At 43.1% G+C, this 16703-nt stretch overlaps 1 protein-coding gene across 1 annotated transcript in view; it reads left to right on the forward strand.

Annotated features, from left to right (window-relative positions):
• The window catches only part of LOC148148605 (putative G protein-coupled receptor 139), a 34940-nt gene extending 19083 nt beyond the window's left edge, over positions 1-15857 (forward strand). Inside the window, exons 2-3 of the mRNA XM_087992339.1 lie at positions 8355-8665; positions 14959-15857. Coding sequence (XP_087848465.1) covers positions 8355-8665; positions 14959-15857 — 1210 coding nt within the window. The remainder of the gene's footprint in view (positions 1-8354; positions 8666-14958) is intronic.
• The last annotated feature ends 846 nt before the right edge of the window (positions 15858-16703 follow it).

Consider the following 16703-nt stretch of genomic DNA (forward strand, 5'->3'; position numbering starts at 1 on the left):
CTGACTCTACTAACTATTAATTAGATATTTTAATGTCATGTGCCAAATATCCTGTTATAATAATAACACTGAACAGAGAAACTTGGTTTGTTACTTGTGTTATCTCATCACGCCATAGTGATCTTTCAGCCTTAACCTTACTCTGCTAATTAGTGTAAGAATGTTCCACTATGGTTCTCCCATCCTGCCTTCCACAGAGCACAGACCGCCAGTGGTCTTCATACTTTAACCCTTCCCATGCTTTCATGTTCTTTATTTTCCATACTCTCTGTTGTTTTTTGTAAGTATCCCAGTTCTCTGGTTTCCCACTGCCCTTCCCCACATTATATGCTTTCTGTTTCGCTTTTATGCAATCCCTGACGTCCCGAGTCAGCCATGGTTACCTCATCCTCCCTGCAACATATTTCTTTTCCCTCGGGATGAATATCTGCTGTGTCTCCTGAATTACTCCCAGAAACCCCTGCCATTGCTGTTCCACTGTCTTTCCTGCTCGGCTCCTCTCCCAGTCAATTCTCCCCAGCTCCTCCCTCATGCCTCTGGAGCTGCCTTTATTCAGCTGTATTACCGTTACCTCTGATTTTATCTTCTCCCTCTCAAATTTCAGAGTAAATTCAATTATATTATGATCACTGCTTCCGAAGGGTCTGTTCACCTTAAGCTCCCTTATCAAGTCTGCCTCACTGAACAACACTAAAAATTTGCTTTTCACACTAAATCTAGAATTGCCTGTTCCCTAGAGGGCTCCGCCACAAACTGCTCCAAAAAGCCATCTTGTAGACATTCCACAAATTCCTTTTCTTGCACTCCACTGCCTACCTGATTTTCCTCGTCCACCTGAAATCCCCGATGATCTCTGTAACTTTACATTTCCCATCTCCTGGTGTATCTTGTGTCCCATTCCTGAATCCTCTGCCTACTTGCCTATCTTTTCGATATGAAGTAAATCCTTGAATATTCAGCTCCTAATCCTGATCCCCTTGCAGCCATTCGTTTGCCCAGTTACCCTCATCATAAATACCAGACAGGCATCAAACTGGGTCTGAAACCTAACGCATGGGTACAAAATCACATCCTTCCTTGAGACAAAACATCTCAAGTGCTTTATTTACTTGTCACTTCCAGCATAATGTAAGTGTTTTCTAATGTAGTTGCTTTGTTGCGGCCCACAGACTGGTGTGGTCCTGCTCTGGGATTCAGTGCAGCTGTGTGACTGTAAAAGATGGCTTACTTTATATAGACTGCTTTGGAAAGGAAACAGTGGCCTCTTTCCCTTGTGTAAGATTAACAAATGTGAAGAGTTGTAAAGCTTCTCTAAAAACACAAGATTATATAAATTTTATACTAAATCCTATATCTCCAATTACTTCCAATCTTCTAGATATACGAGAGGCCTGAGAATTGCTCCCTAACTAGAACGTGAATCTCACATACCATACAGGGGAGAGCTCATTGCCTCTCAGTGATTATTTACACATCAGAAGGATGTGTTGTCCACTGTAACAGAGACTGTTAGAAGGATCCGATGTTTTGTTTGACTCGTCCTCGATCTTCCCACCATGTCCTGATTGCTCTGGGTTGTCCCTTTTCCACTCAATCAGTATTAACCCTTTCAGACCCATGTACAACATTTGATTTGATTTATTGTTGTCACATGTCCCTAAGTACAGTACAGTGAAAGGTTTTGTTTTGTGGGCAGTAGAGGCGAAGAAGAGCCATGAGGGGACATGAGAAGTTGTTGACGGATAGGATCAAGGAAAACCCTAAGGCTTTCTGCAGGTATATCAGGAAGAAAAGAATTACTAGAGCTAAATTAAGGCCAATCAAAGATTGTAATGGAAAATTCTGTGTGGAATCTGAGGACATAGGGGAAGCGCTCAATAAATAATTTTCGTCAGTAGTCACATTGGAAGAGGGCAATGTTAGCGAAAATATGGAGATATTTTAGTTGGGATTGAGATCAACAAAGAAGATGTTTTCTCAATTTTGGAAGATCTGAAAATAGATGAGGCCTCTTGGCCAGATGGGATTTACCCTCGGATTCTCTGAGAAGCCAGGGAGGAGACTGCAGAGCCTTTGGCTTCGAATCTTATGTCATAGCTGTCGCCAGGAGTCGTGCCAGAAGATTGGATAACAGCAAATGTTGTTCCCTTGTTTAAGAGGGAGAATCGGAACAACCCTGGTAATTATGGGCCAGTGAGCATTACTTCGGTTGTGGGTATGATGTTGGAAAAGGTTATAAGAGATAAGTTTTATAATCATCTGGAAAGGAATAATTTGATGAGGGATAGTCAAAATGGTTCTGTCAAAATGGTCATGCCTCACAAACCTTATTGAGTTCTTCAAGAAGGTGACCAAACAGGTGGATGAAGGTAAGGCGGTTCATGTGGTGTATACGGACTTCAGTAAGGTGTTTGATAAGGTTCCACATGGCAGACCTTACACAAAATATGGAGTTTCGGGACTGAAGATGATTTAGCAGTTTGGATCAGAAATTGGAAAGCTGAACGAAGACAGAGGGTGGTGATTGTTGGGAAGTGCTCATCCTGGAGCTCAGTTACTAGTGATGTGCTGCAAGGATCTGTTTTGGGGCCACTGCTGTTTGTCATTTTTTTATAAATGATCTGGTGTTGTTCGGAGAAGGATTGCTTAGTAAATTTGCAGATTACACTAAGGTCGGCAGAGTTGTGGATAGTGCTGAAGGATGTTGTGGGTTGCAGAGGGACATTGATAAGATGCAGAGCTGGGCTGAGAAGTGGTAAATGGAGATTAATGTGGAAATATGTGGGGGAGTTCATTTTGGAAGAAGTAACAGGAATGCAGCATACTGGGCTAATGGTAAAATTCTTGGCAGTGTAGATGAGCAGAGAGATTTCTGTGTCCAGGTGCATAAATCCCTGAAAGTTGCCACTCAGGTTGATTGGGTTGTTAAGAAGGAATATGGTGTGTTGGTGTTTATTGGGAGGGGGATTGAGTTTTGGAGTTATGAGTTCATGCTTCAGCAGTAAAAGACACTGGTAAGGCCGCACCTGGAATATTGCATGCCAATCTGGTCACTGAATTATAGGAAGCATGTAGAAGCTTTGGAAAGTGGAGATTTACTAGGATGTTGCCTGCTATGGAGGGAAAGTCTGAACAGGAAAGGCTAAGGAACTTGAGGCTGTTTTCATTAGAGAGAATAAGGTTGAGAGATGACTAAATCGAGATGTATTAAATAATCAGAGGATTAGACAGGGGGGACAGTGAGAGCCTTTTCCCTCAGATAGTGAAGGCTAACACGTGGCGATATAGCATTAAATTCAAGGGTGATAAATGTTTGACAGATATCAGAGGTAGTTTCTTTACTCAGAGAGTAGTAGGGGTGTGGAATGCGTTGCCTGCAAAGGAGGTAGACTCGCTGATGTTAAGGGCCTTTACATGTGCGTTGGACATACATAGGGAAAGTAATGGAACGGTGTAAGTTAGAGTGGAATCAGATTAATTTCAGAGGTCAGCGCAACATCGAGGGCTGAAGAGCCTGTGCTGTGCTGTAATGTTTTATGTTCTATGAAAGTGGCTACCAAGGTTGATAGGGCTGTTAAGAAAGCATACGGTGTGTTAGCATTTATTGGTTATGGGATTGTGTTTTGGAGCCATGAGGGCATGTTGCTGCTGTACAAAGCTCTGCTGCAGCCGCACTTGGAATATTGTGTACATTTCTGGTCACCACATTATAGAAAGGACATGTAAGCATTGGAAACGTACCAGGGTATTGCCTGCTATGGAGGGAAGGTCTCAAGAGGAAAGGCCGAGGGACTTGAGGCTGTTTTCTTTGGAAAGAAGTAGGTGGAGGGTGACGGAATAGAGACGTACAAGATGATCAGAGGATTAGACAGGTTGGACAGGGAGAGCTTTTTTTTTCTCGGATGGTGAGGGCTAGCACGAGGGGACATAGCTTTAAATTGATTGGTGATAGATATAGGACAGATGTCAGAGGTAGTTTCTTTACTCAGACAGTTTGGAATGCACTGCCTGCACTGAAGTACACTCACTAACTTTAAGTGCATTTAAATGGTCATTAACTGAACATGGATGATAATGGAATAATGTAGGTTCGATGAGCTGCATATTGGTTTCACAGGTCAGCACAATATCGAGGACTGAAGGGCCTGTACTGCAGTATAATGTTGTGTGTTCTAAGAATCATAACATACAGACAGATCATTAGGTATTTCGACAGATCGAGATACAATAGGGTTACAGCTACACAGGAGATGTACAAACACATCAGCATTAGGTTTGAAATTAGAGAGGTCCATTCAGCAGTCTAAGAACAGCAGGGAAGAAGCTGTGGCTATGTGTGTTGAAGTTTCTGCATTTTCTGCCTGATGGAAGTGATTGGAAGAGAGTCTGACCGGGTGAGAGGGGTCTTTGATGGCGTTCGCTGTCGTTCCGCGGCATTGAGAACTATAGATGGAGGTGATAGATGGAAGGTTGGTTTGTGTCATGGAGTGGGCTGTTTTCATAACTTTCTGTAGATTCTTATGGTCCTGGACAGAGCTGTTACCGTACCAAGCTGTGATGCACCCAGATACAATGCTTGCTATGGTGCAGCTATAAACGTCAGTGACAGTCCTTATGAACATGCTGAATTTCCTTCGCCTTCTGAGAAAGAAGATTTGCTGTTGTGACTTCCATGAAATTCTCTCTACATCTCCATGCAGTTCTCTTTAGAACTCAACAAAAACTTCTATGCACCTCCACACAGTCTACTATACCCTCCATACAGTCCTCTATACCCCTCCATACAGTCCTCTATACCCCTCCATACAGTCTCCTATACCCTCCATACAGTCCTCTATACCCCTCCATACAGTCTCCTTTTCCCTCCATATAGTCCTCTATACCCCTCCATACAGTCCTCTATACCCCTCCATACAGTCCTCTATACCCCTCCATACAGTCTCCTATACCCCTCCATACAGTCCTCTATACCCCTCCATACAGTCTCCTATACCCCTCCATACAGTCCTCTATACACCTCCATACAGTCCTCTATACCCCTCCATACTGTTCTCTATACCCCTCCACACAGTCTCCTATACCCTCCATACAGTCCTCTATAAATCTCCAAGAAGTATCCTCGAGACCTCCATGTAGTGGAGGCAGGGAGGTGATGGTCTCATGGTATTATTACGAGACTATCTCTCCAGAAACTCAGCCAATGATCTGGGGACCCAGGTTTGACTCCTGCCACAGCAGATGATGGAATTTGAATTCTATTTAAAAATAAAATCTGCAGTGAAGAACATACAGATGACCATGGGAAAACCCATCTGGTTCACTAATGCCAGATTAGTTTGGTTTGGTGTTTTGGCAGTCTGGTTATTCACTGAAAGCAGTCAGGAAGGTTTCAAGCTGCTGGACCCAAAGGAGCAGGTCCATGCTGATCCTCCACTCTCTGACATCTCTCCTGGAAGACCCTGTGTTTGAGTTTACCTTGTGTGCTGAGTGGGAATGTTGCAAATATTTGGATCAGCATCATTATGTTGGGCCAGCTTGTTGGGTTTTCAGATCGGGTAAGTTATTTGGTATTCTGTTTTCTTTTGGAAATCTTGTAAATAAACTCTGTTTTGTTCAAAACTACATGGTTTAATCGCATTCCTTCTGGAATATCCGCAATATACCTCCGATAAAAAATGATCACAGTTAAGTTCTGCGCTACTCTCTTGAAATGTTTTGAGAGGGTCTGGCCTGGTCCCTAACACTTACCAATCTGCTGACTGCAGATTCCGCTGTCCATGACAGTAGCAGGAAGAGCAATCACCGTACAGTCCTTAAGGAGACAGAGTCCCACTTTCACATTGAGAATAGCTTCCATTGTGTGGCACTATCACCGTGCGAAATGAGATCTAGCAACTAAGGCATTGGCATCCATGAATGTGATGTGGGTCATCAACAGCAGCGCAATGACCTCATGGTCCAGCACATCCCCCACTCAACCATGGCCATCAAGCCACGGGATCAACCCTGGTTCAAAGGAGAGTGCAGGAGGCCATGCCAGGAGCAATAACAGGTACAGCTGAAGATGAGGTGTCAACCTGATGAAGTCACCAAACGGAACTACTTGCAAGGCAATCAGCATAAACAGCAAGTCACAGACACAGCTAAGAGATCCCACAATCAAGGCATCAGATCTAAGCTCTGCAGTCCTGCCACATCCAGTCGTGAATGACGATGGACAATTTAGAATCTCACTGGAGGAGTAGGTCCAGAAACATTCCCATCCTCAACTATGGAAGACCCCAACACATCAGTGCAAAAGATAAGGATGAAGCATTTGCAGGAATCTTCCATCAGAACTGCTGAGTGGATGATCCATCTCACCCTCCTCCAATGGTACCCAACATTACAAACTCTAGGATTCAGCCAATTTGATTCATTCCATGTGATATCACAAAATTTTGGGAGACACTGGACACTGCAAACGCTATGGGCCTTGACAACATTCCAACAATAATACTGAAGATGTGTGCTTCAGAACTTGCTGTTCCCCTGGCCAAGCTGTTCCAGTACAGTTACAACACTGACAAAGTAGAAAATTACTCAGGTACGCCATGTACATATTTAGCAGGAGAAATCCAACCCGGCCAATTACCGTCCCATCAGTCCGTTGGTGAAGTGATGGAAGGTGACATCAGCCGTGCTATTGAGCAGCTCCTCCTCAGCAATAACCTGCTCAGTGACGCCCAGTTTGGGTTCCACCGGGACCACCCAGCTCCTGATCCCATTATAGCCTTGGTTCCAACATGGACAAAAGAGCTGAGTTCCAGAGGGGAGGGGAGAGTGACAGCCTGTGACATCAAGGCCAATTGGACCAAGTGTGGCATCAAGCGGTCCGAGCAAAACGGGAATCAATGGGGGACAAACTCTCCGGTAGTTGGAGTCAGACCAGACACAGAGGAAGATGGCTGTGAGAACCATTGACTAGTCAGTGTGCCTCAGGGATCGGTGTTGGGACAGCACTTATTTTCAATTTATATCAATGATTTGGAGTTGGGGTCCACGTGTAGGGTGTCAAAGATTGCAGCTGATACTAAGATGAGTGGCAGAGCAAAGTGTGCAGAGGATGGTGAAACTTTGCAGAGGAACATAGATACACTGAGTGAGTGGGCTGTGAGTCGGCAAAGATCTGGAAGATGGAATGCAATGTTGATAAATGTGAAGTCATCCATTTTGGTCGGAGTAACAGTAAAACAGATTATTATTTGAATGGTAAAAAGTTGCAGCTTGCTGCTAAACAGAGGGACCTGGGTGTCCTTGTGCATGAATCACAGAGGGTTGGTCTGCAGGTACAACAAGTAATTATGAAGGAAAATGGAATTTTGTCCTTTATTACTAAAGGGGTTCAGTTTAAAAGCAGAGAGGTAATGTTGAAGTTGTACAAGGTGCTGGTGAGCCCACCCCTGGAGTACTGTGTGCAGTTTTGGTCTCCTTACTTGAGAAACGATATACTGGCAGTGGAGGGGGTGCAGAGGGGGTTCCTCGAGGAGACTAGGTTGACTCCAGGTTTGAGGGAGTTGGTTTATGAGGAAATACTGAGTGGATTAGAATTATATTCATTGGGATTCATAAGAATAAGGGGGGGGGGGGGGTTCTTCTGGAAAAAATATAAAATTATGAAGGAAATAAGCAAGATAGTAGTAGAAAGGATTTTTTCACTGGAGGGTGAAACTAGGATGAGAGGACATGGCCTCAAGATTCGAGGGAGCAGATTTAGGACTAAGTTGAGAAGGAATGTCTTCATCCAGAGGGTTGGTAATCCATGGAATTCCTTGCTCAGGGAAGCAGTTGACACTAGTTCAGTAAATGTTTTGAAACAAAGATCGATATTTTTGAAAAAGAAAGGAATTAAAGGACACAGTGAGAGGGCGGGTAAGTGGAGCTGAGGCCATGAAAAGACCAGCCATGATCTTATTGAATGGTGGAGCAGGCTTGAAGGGGCAGACAGCCTACCCCTGCTCCTCGTTCTTCTCTCCTTGTTATTGGCTGGAGGAACAGCAATTATTCCTCTCACATTTTTTTGAGGAGGTGTCCATTGTATATAACCATCCATCTCTTTGGAAACACTTAAATATCTCCGGAGAAATGAAGCATTATGGTCAATGCCTCGATCTGTCCTCTCAGTAACTCATAAACATATTGTCCAAGGTGGGTACAAGTCCTATTGTCATGGGGAATACTTTACTAGATTGAAACGCTTCAACTGAACCTGTTTGCTATGTGACTGCATTTAATGCCAAACTCTGTGGACTATAATTGTGTCCCAGGAGGGTTTCCCTCTTCTATTAATTACAAATTCCTTACACTGTACAAAGCTATAGTATCAGTGACAGCATCACCTCCAGCATCACCCCCAGCACTAACAGGGACCGACAGCTCCAGAGACTGGGAGCTCGGGAGAAGAGAGATTCGAACCTGAGAACAATAGATTGGAATTTTACAACCATGGGTTGGAATCTGAACACAGAAGATCGGAATTTTACAACAATGGGCAGGAGTTTCTCAGCAACAATTGATTATATTTCTGCAAATTACCACTTGATGTCATTAACAACTCGGATCCGTTATATACTCCTGGTTATTCAACACATTTACTATCCCACCCTTGTTATTGTTGGTGTTCCTGGTAAGTCTCTAGCCCTGCTATTAGCTCTATAAGTCATGACTAACTGCAGTGCTTTTCCTGCCAGTTCCTCTCTCCTCCTTGCTGCTGTTACTGTAGTCCCTGCTGAGGATATGTCCGCCCATTAGATCTGAAAATCATGTTTCACTCTCTTCATGTTCTTGTCATTCATCGTTATCCATTGACGCTCACCCCATCCTTAGCCAAGTCATGAGGATCAGTGAGATTGCTCAGAATCTTACCAATCCATTTAGAGCCAAAGAGTTAGAGAAATGTACAGCACGGAAGCAGACCCTTCAGTCCAACTCATCCATGCTGACCAGATATCCCAACCTAATCTAGTCCCATTTGCCAACACCTGGCCCATATCTTTCTCAACCCTTCGTATTCATATAACCATCCCAATGCTGTAATTTTAGAACAGCCTCCACGACTTCCTCTGGCAGCTCATTCCAGATACGCACCACCTTCTGCATGAAACAGTTCCACCTTAGGTTCCTTTTAAACTTTTCCCCTTTCACCCTAAAACTATGCCGTCTCGTTCTGGACTCACCTGCACCAGAGAAAAGACCGTGTCTTTTTAACCTGTCCAGATCCCTCATGATTTTTAAAACTCTCTACAGCCACCTCTCAGTCTCCAACACTGCAGGTAAAACAGCCCCAGTCTATTCAGACCCTCTTTTTGCTCAAATCTTCCAACCCTCGCAACATCCTTGTAACCTTTCTCTGGATCTTTTCAGGTTTCACAACATCCTTCCGATAGGAGGGATTTGAACCCAAGTTTTGTCAACCTCATGCTCTTTCCTGGCACTGATTCTAATAGCCACTGTTTCCACAGTGTGTCTCATCACAGGGACCTTTTCAGTCAACTCACCTTCTCAGTTCCTCATCCTGACCAACATATCCGACCACGCCACCCACCCACCCCCATTCCTGCTACATCAGGCGTAAACAAGTATGCTCTCTCAAGACTGGCAGCCAAGAAAACAGAGTTGTAGGTAAACTGGGGACTTTCAGAGTTTGCCTTGCATTGTTTCTCAAAGCTGTTGCTCAATTACGATTAACTTACCCAGACAATGCCTGTTCTTGGACTTGTTATTGGTTTCACTGCTTGTGCGCCAATCTATTCCCATGCTCCAAGTGACCCGTGACCCCTCTTTTGTTCAAACTGCTGAGTATGTCCAAACCAATGTCTGACTAAATCCAAAGCCAGGCAAAGTCTTGGTGCCATAACTGTTGGCTATGAGAAAGTGTTCCTGTATTTGTACTAGAGAAGCTCGACTCCAACACAAGCTTATTCAATGACCTACTCAACCCCAGCTGCAATACTCCTTCCTCCACACCACCCCCATGTAGTTAACCACACCAAGGAGTCAGCACAGTTAATAGGACAGCCATGGAGAGACTTGTCGAACAGAGAAACCAAGGGGTACAGGCACGTAATACCACAAGAGTGGCATCACAGGTAGACAGGGTCATGAAGAAGGCATTTGGCAAACCTGTCCAAAACCAGAGGGTACAGATTTAAGGCGAGAAAGAAAGGATTTGAATGGGACCTGAGGGGCAACTTTATCACACAAAGTGTGGTGTTTCTATGGAAAGAGCTACCAGAAGAAGTGTTAGTATTTGGGACAATGGCAAAATTTAAAGTAATTTTGAACAGATATATGGATAGGAAAGGTTCAGAGGGACATGGGACAAATACAGGCTATTCGGACGAACTCCGTTCAGGAAACATGGTTGGCATGGGCCAGTTGGACAGTAAAGTCTGTTTGTGTGCTCTATGACTCTATGGCTCAGAGCTGAGACACGTGGAAGGAGGATTTGCAGGAGAGAACATTAAGCAGACACCAATCCCTCACTGTAGACCCCACTACATACCCAATCGCTTTCATCTCCCATGAGCAACAGTGGGTGTTTTACACTGTTTCCAGCCTGGCTAAGCCCTATGTGCAGATACCAACATCAGTGAGAATGCAGAAACCATCTGAGGCTATAGCTATAGTCCCGTCCAAACAATACCTTTGACTGAACAAGAGTGTCCACTGTCTAAACCTGATGGTGGGCTTACAGAACTTGGTCTAGTCACTGACAAAGCTATTGCTGGGCTCTGTGACTCTGTGTGCTCATAGATAATAAATATTCTTCTGGACAAGATGTGTTACCGCTCACATTTGCCATGCATCTGCTCATTTCGCTGCCTGTCAATGCAACCTGATTTCCTGTACAATTTTCCTCACTTATTTCCACGGATCGTGTCATCAAAGTTTGAAATGTTGCCCTACAACTCAGAGTTGGAGCCATAAGTGTACCTCACCAGTCCCAGTGGAACAGTACAGGGTCACTGATGTTTATAAGCCTCCAGTCTGTGTAATATCTGTTCAACACAACCCTGATTAAAGTCCATCGGAACATTGTCACAATCCTCAATGATATGGAGTAACCTGCTATTTTTCCCATTCAATATGATCCTGTTAGTTTATTTACTCCTCAATCTACTGAGGAAATCCCTGTCTCATCCTCAGGTGTTCCATTTGCTCCAAACCTGATGAACCAATTCCCTGATTTACAATGAGGTGTCAGTTGTGATTATGTTTTCATTGATTTTGCAGCGGACTCATTTCCAATCATTGCTTTGTCGTAATGGAATTCTGTCCGGCCTATTAGAGGTGAAGGAATCTATCAGAGAGTCCAACATTTAACACCCCGTATGGAGTAAAATACCGCAGATTCTGCCAACCTGAAATAAAACCACAACTCCCAAAGTACTCAACAGATCGGGCAGCATCCATGGAGAGTGAGGCAGATAGGAATTCAGGTTAGAGGCCTGGAGTCAGAACTCAGAGTGGTCAGGGGTATTTATTTAAATAGGGCAGGGAAATGAGGTGGCTGGGGAGAACATGGAAAGGTCTGTACTTGGGTGGAAGACAGGAGAGATTAAAGGATAGCAAGAATTGTCATGAATGGTAAAGAGAGAAAAGATATACCTTGAAGATGTATAAATCCAAAATCATCATTCTGTCGCAACACTAGAACGGTTTCGAGCTTTTGATCTGAAGTTGTTGAACTCAGTGTTAAATGTAAACATTGTCCCATTATTTGGGAAACATCTTTGATGATGATTTTGGATTTTCTTATTGACAATTTTTGCTCCTTTACTTGTCCTGGTACAATCCCATTTTGCTTTTCGTTTTCATCCCTTCTCCCATCTAATGTCTCCTGTCTCCCGGGTTACCACAGATCTTTTCATTTGTTGTCCCTTCCTTTCCATGACTGGTTTACATCCTGTTTCAGTACATTTCCCGTTCTGACAAAGGGTTAGCAGCCTGAAATGTTAACTCTGTCTCCCCACAGGCACTGCCAGAGCTGCTGAGAATTTCCAGCATTTCCTGTTTGATTTCTATGGTATTCTTTTTATCCTTCTTGTCCTTATTGTAAACATTTTAACCAGATTTAAACTGATATCACTTCTGACCTTTGCTATCATGTCATTGCAAGCCATAGGTCAATTACAATAACACACCAAGGTGGCAGAGCTAATCAAAAGGAAATTTCAGTTGGATTAGCTCCAAAAAAATGAGTATAATGAGCGTTTTCACAAGTTTCACAGACTTGATTACATTTCCCACAATAGACACAAAGTGGTGATACTGAGCAAAGGGCAGTGGTCAGTTGTCACATTCACAATGGAACACCCGTCCTCAAGCTGTAGTCCTCAACCTTGTCCCTTAACTGCAGCCTATCGCTGCCTTTCCCTCAGGATATATGTTTAGTGTCTTACAAACCATTACTTTATCCACAGTTTGCCACCTGGTTCGGTGTTATATTGAGTAAAGCTCTGTATCTACTCAATCAGGTGATTAATCTGTTACCTAACTGTCCTTTCCGTGATAATACTCTGGTTTTGAAATCCATTTCCCCTTGTTGTTTATTTATTAAAATGACCAATTAGTGAGACTATGATGCACGTGCCCCTCTTCATGACTGTTTTGGCTGTTCCAGTCTGTGGGTGTCACTGGCTAATATGCAAATCCATGTTCTATCAACTTTGAAATAAAGGATCTTTACATCCTCTGAATTAATCTTTTCCAACATTTTACCGCATCACATGACTTGTACAAAATTGTAACTAATGTTCAGTTGAGCCTATCCATCTCACTTCTCTGACTATATTACATATAGAATACAATTTTATAATGAACAATATGATCACTAATTTGACAGTGCCATAATAAAATGAATCTTACACTGAGGTACAGAGACCTGTTACCAGTTTGAGATGTATTGCAATCCAAGACTCTTCAAAAGTCTCGTCATTCACAACGGGGTTGAGAAAGCATTCCCAGAATTGCATTGAGGTCACTCAAAACAGTTCCTGAGATTTCGGATAAATTCTGTCAATATTAATGGAAAGTTATAAAATGATTTAACTAAAGCAAAATACTGCAGGTGCTGGAAGTCTGAAATAAGGACAGAAAAGGCTGGGAGTGCTGACAGAACATCATCACCCTGAAATGTTATCTTAGCTCTCCGCAGGTTTAGCCCGACCTAATAAATTATTAGAATGTTGCTGTAAATTTGGATCACTAGATATCCTGCGAAAGAGAGTATGTTGAGATAATGGTTTCCATTTCTGACAAATAATAAATTTTCAGGTCCCATTCCTAATAAGTAATTAACTTGATAGTTGATGGAGAAGGAAGGTTGGTCGGGTTGTATTGAGACAATGAAAAGGGATTAAATGATTATTGAAATCGAATCAATGTGCAGGGTGATGGGGAAGAGCAAGTGGTTGTCACTAAGTCCAAACTTGTAGACAGCCTGTGCAAATCTGATGGGCTGAATGGCTTCCTTCTGGTAATGGGGTGATTATTAAACATAATCTCCCTTTCCATTTCCTGGGTATGTAGTCTGCATGCTGGACTGTGCTTCAGTCGAGGTTATCTAATGTTCACCAGGAGATAACACAAGAAACAGCTAAGGCACTGTATATAGCAATGGTTCTGAAAATATCTTGTCAGTGGTTAATAGCTCCAATACTCGCCATGCTCTGAGTTGAACTGTTCCAGTGCAATTACAAAACTGGCAACCACCTATTAATATGGGGATTTAAACAGATCAATCTCAAAGTGTAGAAAAAAGCAAATACAAATAATTACCACCCCATCAGTCTGATCAGAATTAACAACATGGTGGAAGGTGTCATCAAGAGTACTATCAAGCTGCACTCCCTCAGCAATAACTTGTTCACTGGTGTCCAGCTCTGCAGGGTTGCTCAGCACCACACCTCATAACAACTAATATCCAAACAAGGACAAAAGAGCTGGACTCCTGAGGTGAGAGAGTCTGCACTTGACATCAAAGCAGGAAGTGACCAAGTCTTGCCTGAAAGAAACCTAAAATAACGAGAAATGGGATGAAACTCTCATTGGTTGGAGTCATTCCTGGCACGTTGGAGGATGGGTGTGGTTGTTGGAAGTCAGTCACCTCAGCTCCAGGACATCGCTGCAGGAGTTCCTCAGGGAAGTGTCCTCGGCCCAGTTATCTTCAGCTGCTTCATCATTTCCAATCCCTCCATCATAAGGTCAGCATTCAGGATGTTTGTTGATTGTTCCACAATGTTTAGTCCCCTTTCTGCCTTGTTAGACACTATCAAAGAGTGTGGTGCTGGAAAAGCACAGCCAGTCAGGCAGCAACCGAGGAGCAGGAGAATTGACGTTCCTGTTTTTTGCCCTTCATCAGGAATGTCGAGTCTCCTGTTCCTTGGATGCTGCCAGACCGACTGTGTTTTTCAGCACCATGCTCTGTGTCTCTGATATCCACAATCTGCAGTCCTCCCTTTCTCCTTGTCAAACACTATGTCCATTTGAAACAACATTTGAACAATATTCAGGCCTGAGCTGACAAGTGCCATTTGCTCCACACAAGTGTCAGGTATCTCCAAAAAGAGAGATTATAACCATTTATCTTCATATAAATGAATTCCTCACGGTCAGCGTCCTGGGGGAGGGGGGGGGGGAGGTGTTGTAATAGACCATAGACTGAGCTGGTCTAGTTATCTAATTACCACTGTTACATGATCATGTCAGAAATTGGTGATTCTATGATATATATCTCACCCCCTGATGCCCCAAAGTCTGCCCATTATCGATAAAGGGCAAGTCAGGACTGTGATTGAATACTCCTCACTTTTCAGAAAGAGAGACACAAATAGAAATTACATGATGTACTCTGTTTAATTGGTAACATTTTCAGTAGCTTGATTATTTTTTTCTGTTTATTTTCCTTCCTCACAGTGAACACCATAACAATTATAATTCTGTTACGAGGAAAGTGTGGTCTGTCAAAATGTATTACCCGATACCTGGTGGCGATGTCAGCAGCAGATATCCTGGTTATTATCCTCGATCCACTGTTGAGGCACATTCCAATTGTTTATAAGAGAAATGTACGTTTCATACGGTCCATCCCCATCTGTAATATCCATGCTGTCTTCCTTTATGCAGCCACCGACTGTGCTGTCTGGTTTACCGTCACTTTTACCTTTGATCGATATGTGGCCATTTGCTGCCCAAATCTGCAAATTAAATTTTGTACTGAGAAGACAGCAGTTGTGGTTCTGGGAACAGTGACTGTGCTGAGTGGTTTGAAGAACATTTTCTGGTACTTTATGTTCACATCTCAGTATTTGCTCAGGAATCAGCCCTGGTTTTGTTCAGTACCAACTGATATTCTCTCATCTACAGCCTGGGGAACAATCGAGTGCCTCCATTATATCCTGAACCCAGCAGTGCCATTTGTTCTGATTCTGCTGCTCAATGCTTTAAGTGTCAGGTACATTTTAGTGGCCAGCAGAGCTCGCAAGAGACTTCGGGCTCACAGCAGTGGGGAGAATCCCAGTGACCCAGAAATGGGGTCTCGAAGGAAGTCCATCATTTTATTGTTTGTTATCTCAGGGAATTTCATCCTGTTATGGTCAGTGTTTATGGCATACTCTCTATGGAAACGCATGAGTCAAATGGGGTATCGGGCCATACATCTACATTATTTTGTACGTGATATCGGATTCATTCTCCAGCTCCTAAGTTGCTGCACAAACACTTGTATATATGTTGTGACCCAGACTAAGTTCAGGAAACAGCTTAAGAGCATTGTAAAATACCCTTTTACTCAAATTGTGAAATTCATCAAATGATGAGGTAGTTTGAAGAATTCAGTTTCAGATTCTATGCCATCCATCTCTGTGGGGTCATTGAAACAGACACAGTGAGAGGAATCTGCCCTCTCCAATCTTTGTGATACAGACTGAGTATCTTCAGTTGGCAGTCCTGGTGATCTACCACAGACACAGAGTAAATGGTCTGTTGTCTCTGGGTCAATGATATAGACACTGTGCATTCAATCTACTCTACTCAAAGTACGTGACACTAATACAGTAGGAACAATCTGTCCTCTCTTGGGTCTGTGACAAAGACACAGTGAGTTCAGTCCGCTCTCTCTGGGATACATGTGAACATACTGATATGAATAAGGAGTTCGTCATTTAGCCCTTGAGTCTTGATCTGCCATTTGATCAGTTCATGATTGATCTAACTACTGCCTTAATCCCCTTTTCCACCTGCTTTTCAACCCTGGTGAAGAAGTCACATAACGCTTCCATACAAGTCATCAATGAGCCTGCCTCCACTGTTATCTGGAAGATCATTCCACACACTATTGTACAGTGAGGCGAAACACATGTTGTATGTGCTGCCACAAATACTTTGTCAGTTTTAAAAGGAAGTTTACAGAGTTAACTCAACTATACATGAGGCAAGACAGGGTCTCTGAAATAGTAAACAATATTTGATTGTGTTAAGTTTCCTTAAGTAAAGCTGACTCATCTGACAACAAAGAACATGCAAGAGACAATGTTCTGAAACCATAAAAAACAGAGGAGTCTGCTCTGCTATTTAATCATGGCTGATAGGTTTCTCAAACCCATTCTCCCACTTTCTCCCTGTAACCCTTGATCCTTTTGATACTCAAGAACCTATCGATC

This window comes from Chiloscyllium plagiosum, unplaced genomic scaffold (assembly GCF_037043375.1).
Source record: "Chiloscyllium plagiosum isolate Xiang-an unplaced genomic scaffold, Cpla_swu_hap1 HiC_scaffold_12, whole genome shotgun sequence".
Taxonomy (NCBI): Eukaryota; Metazoa; Chordata; class Chondrichthyes; order Orectolobiformes; family Hemiscylliidae; genus Chiloscyllium; species Chiloscyllium plagiosum.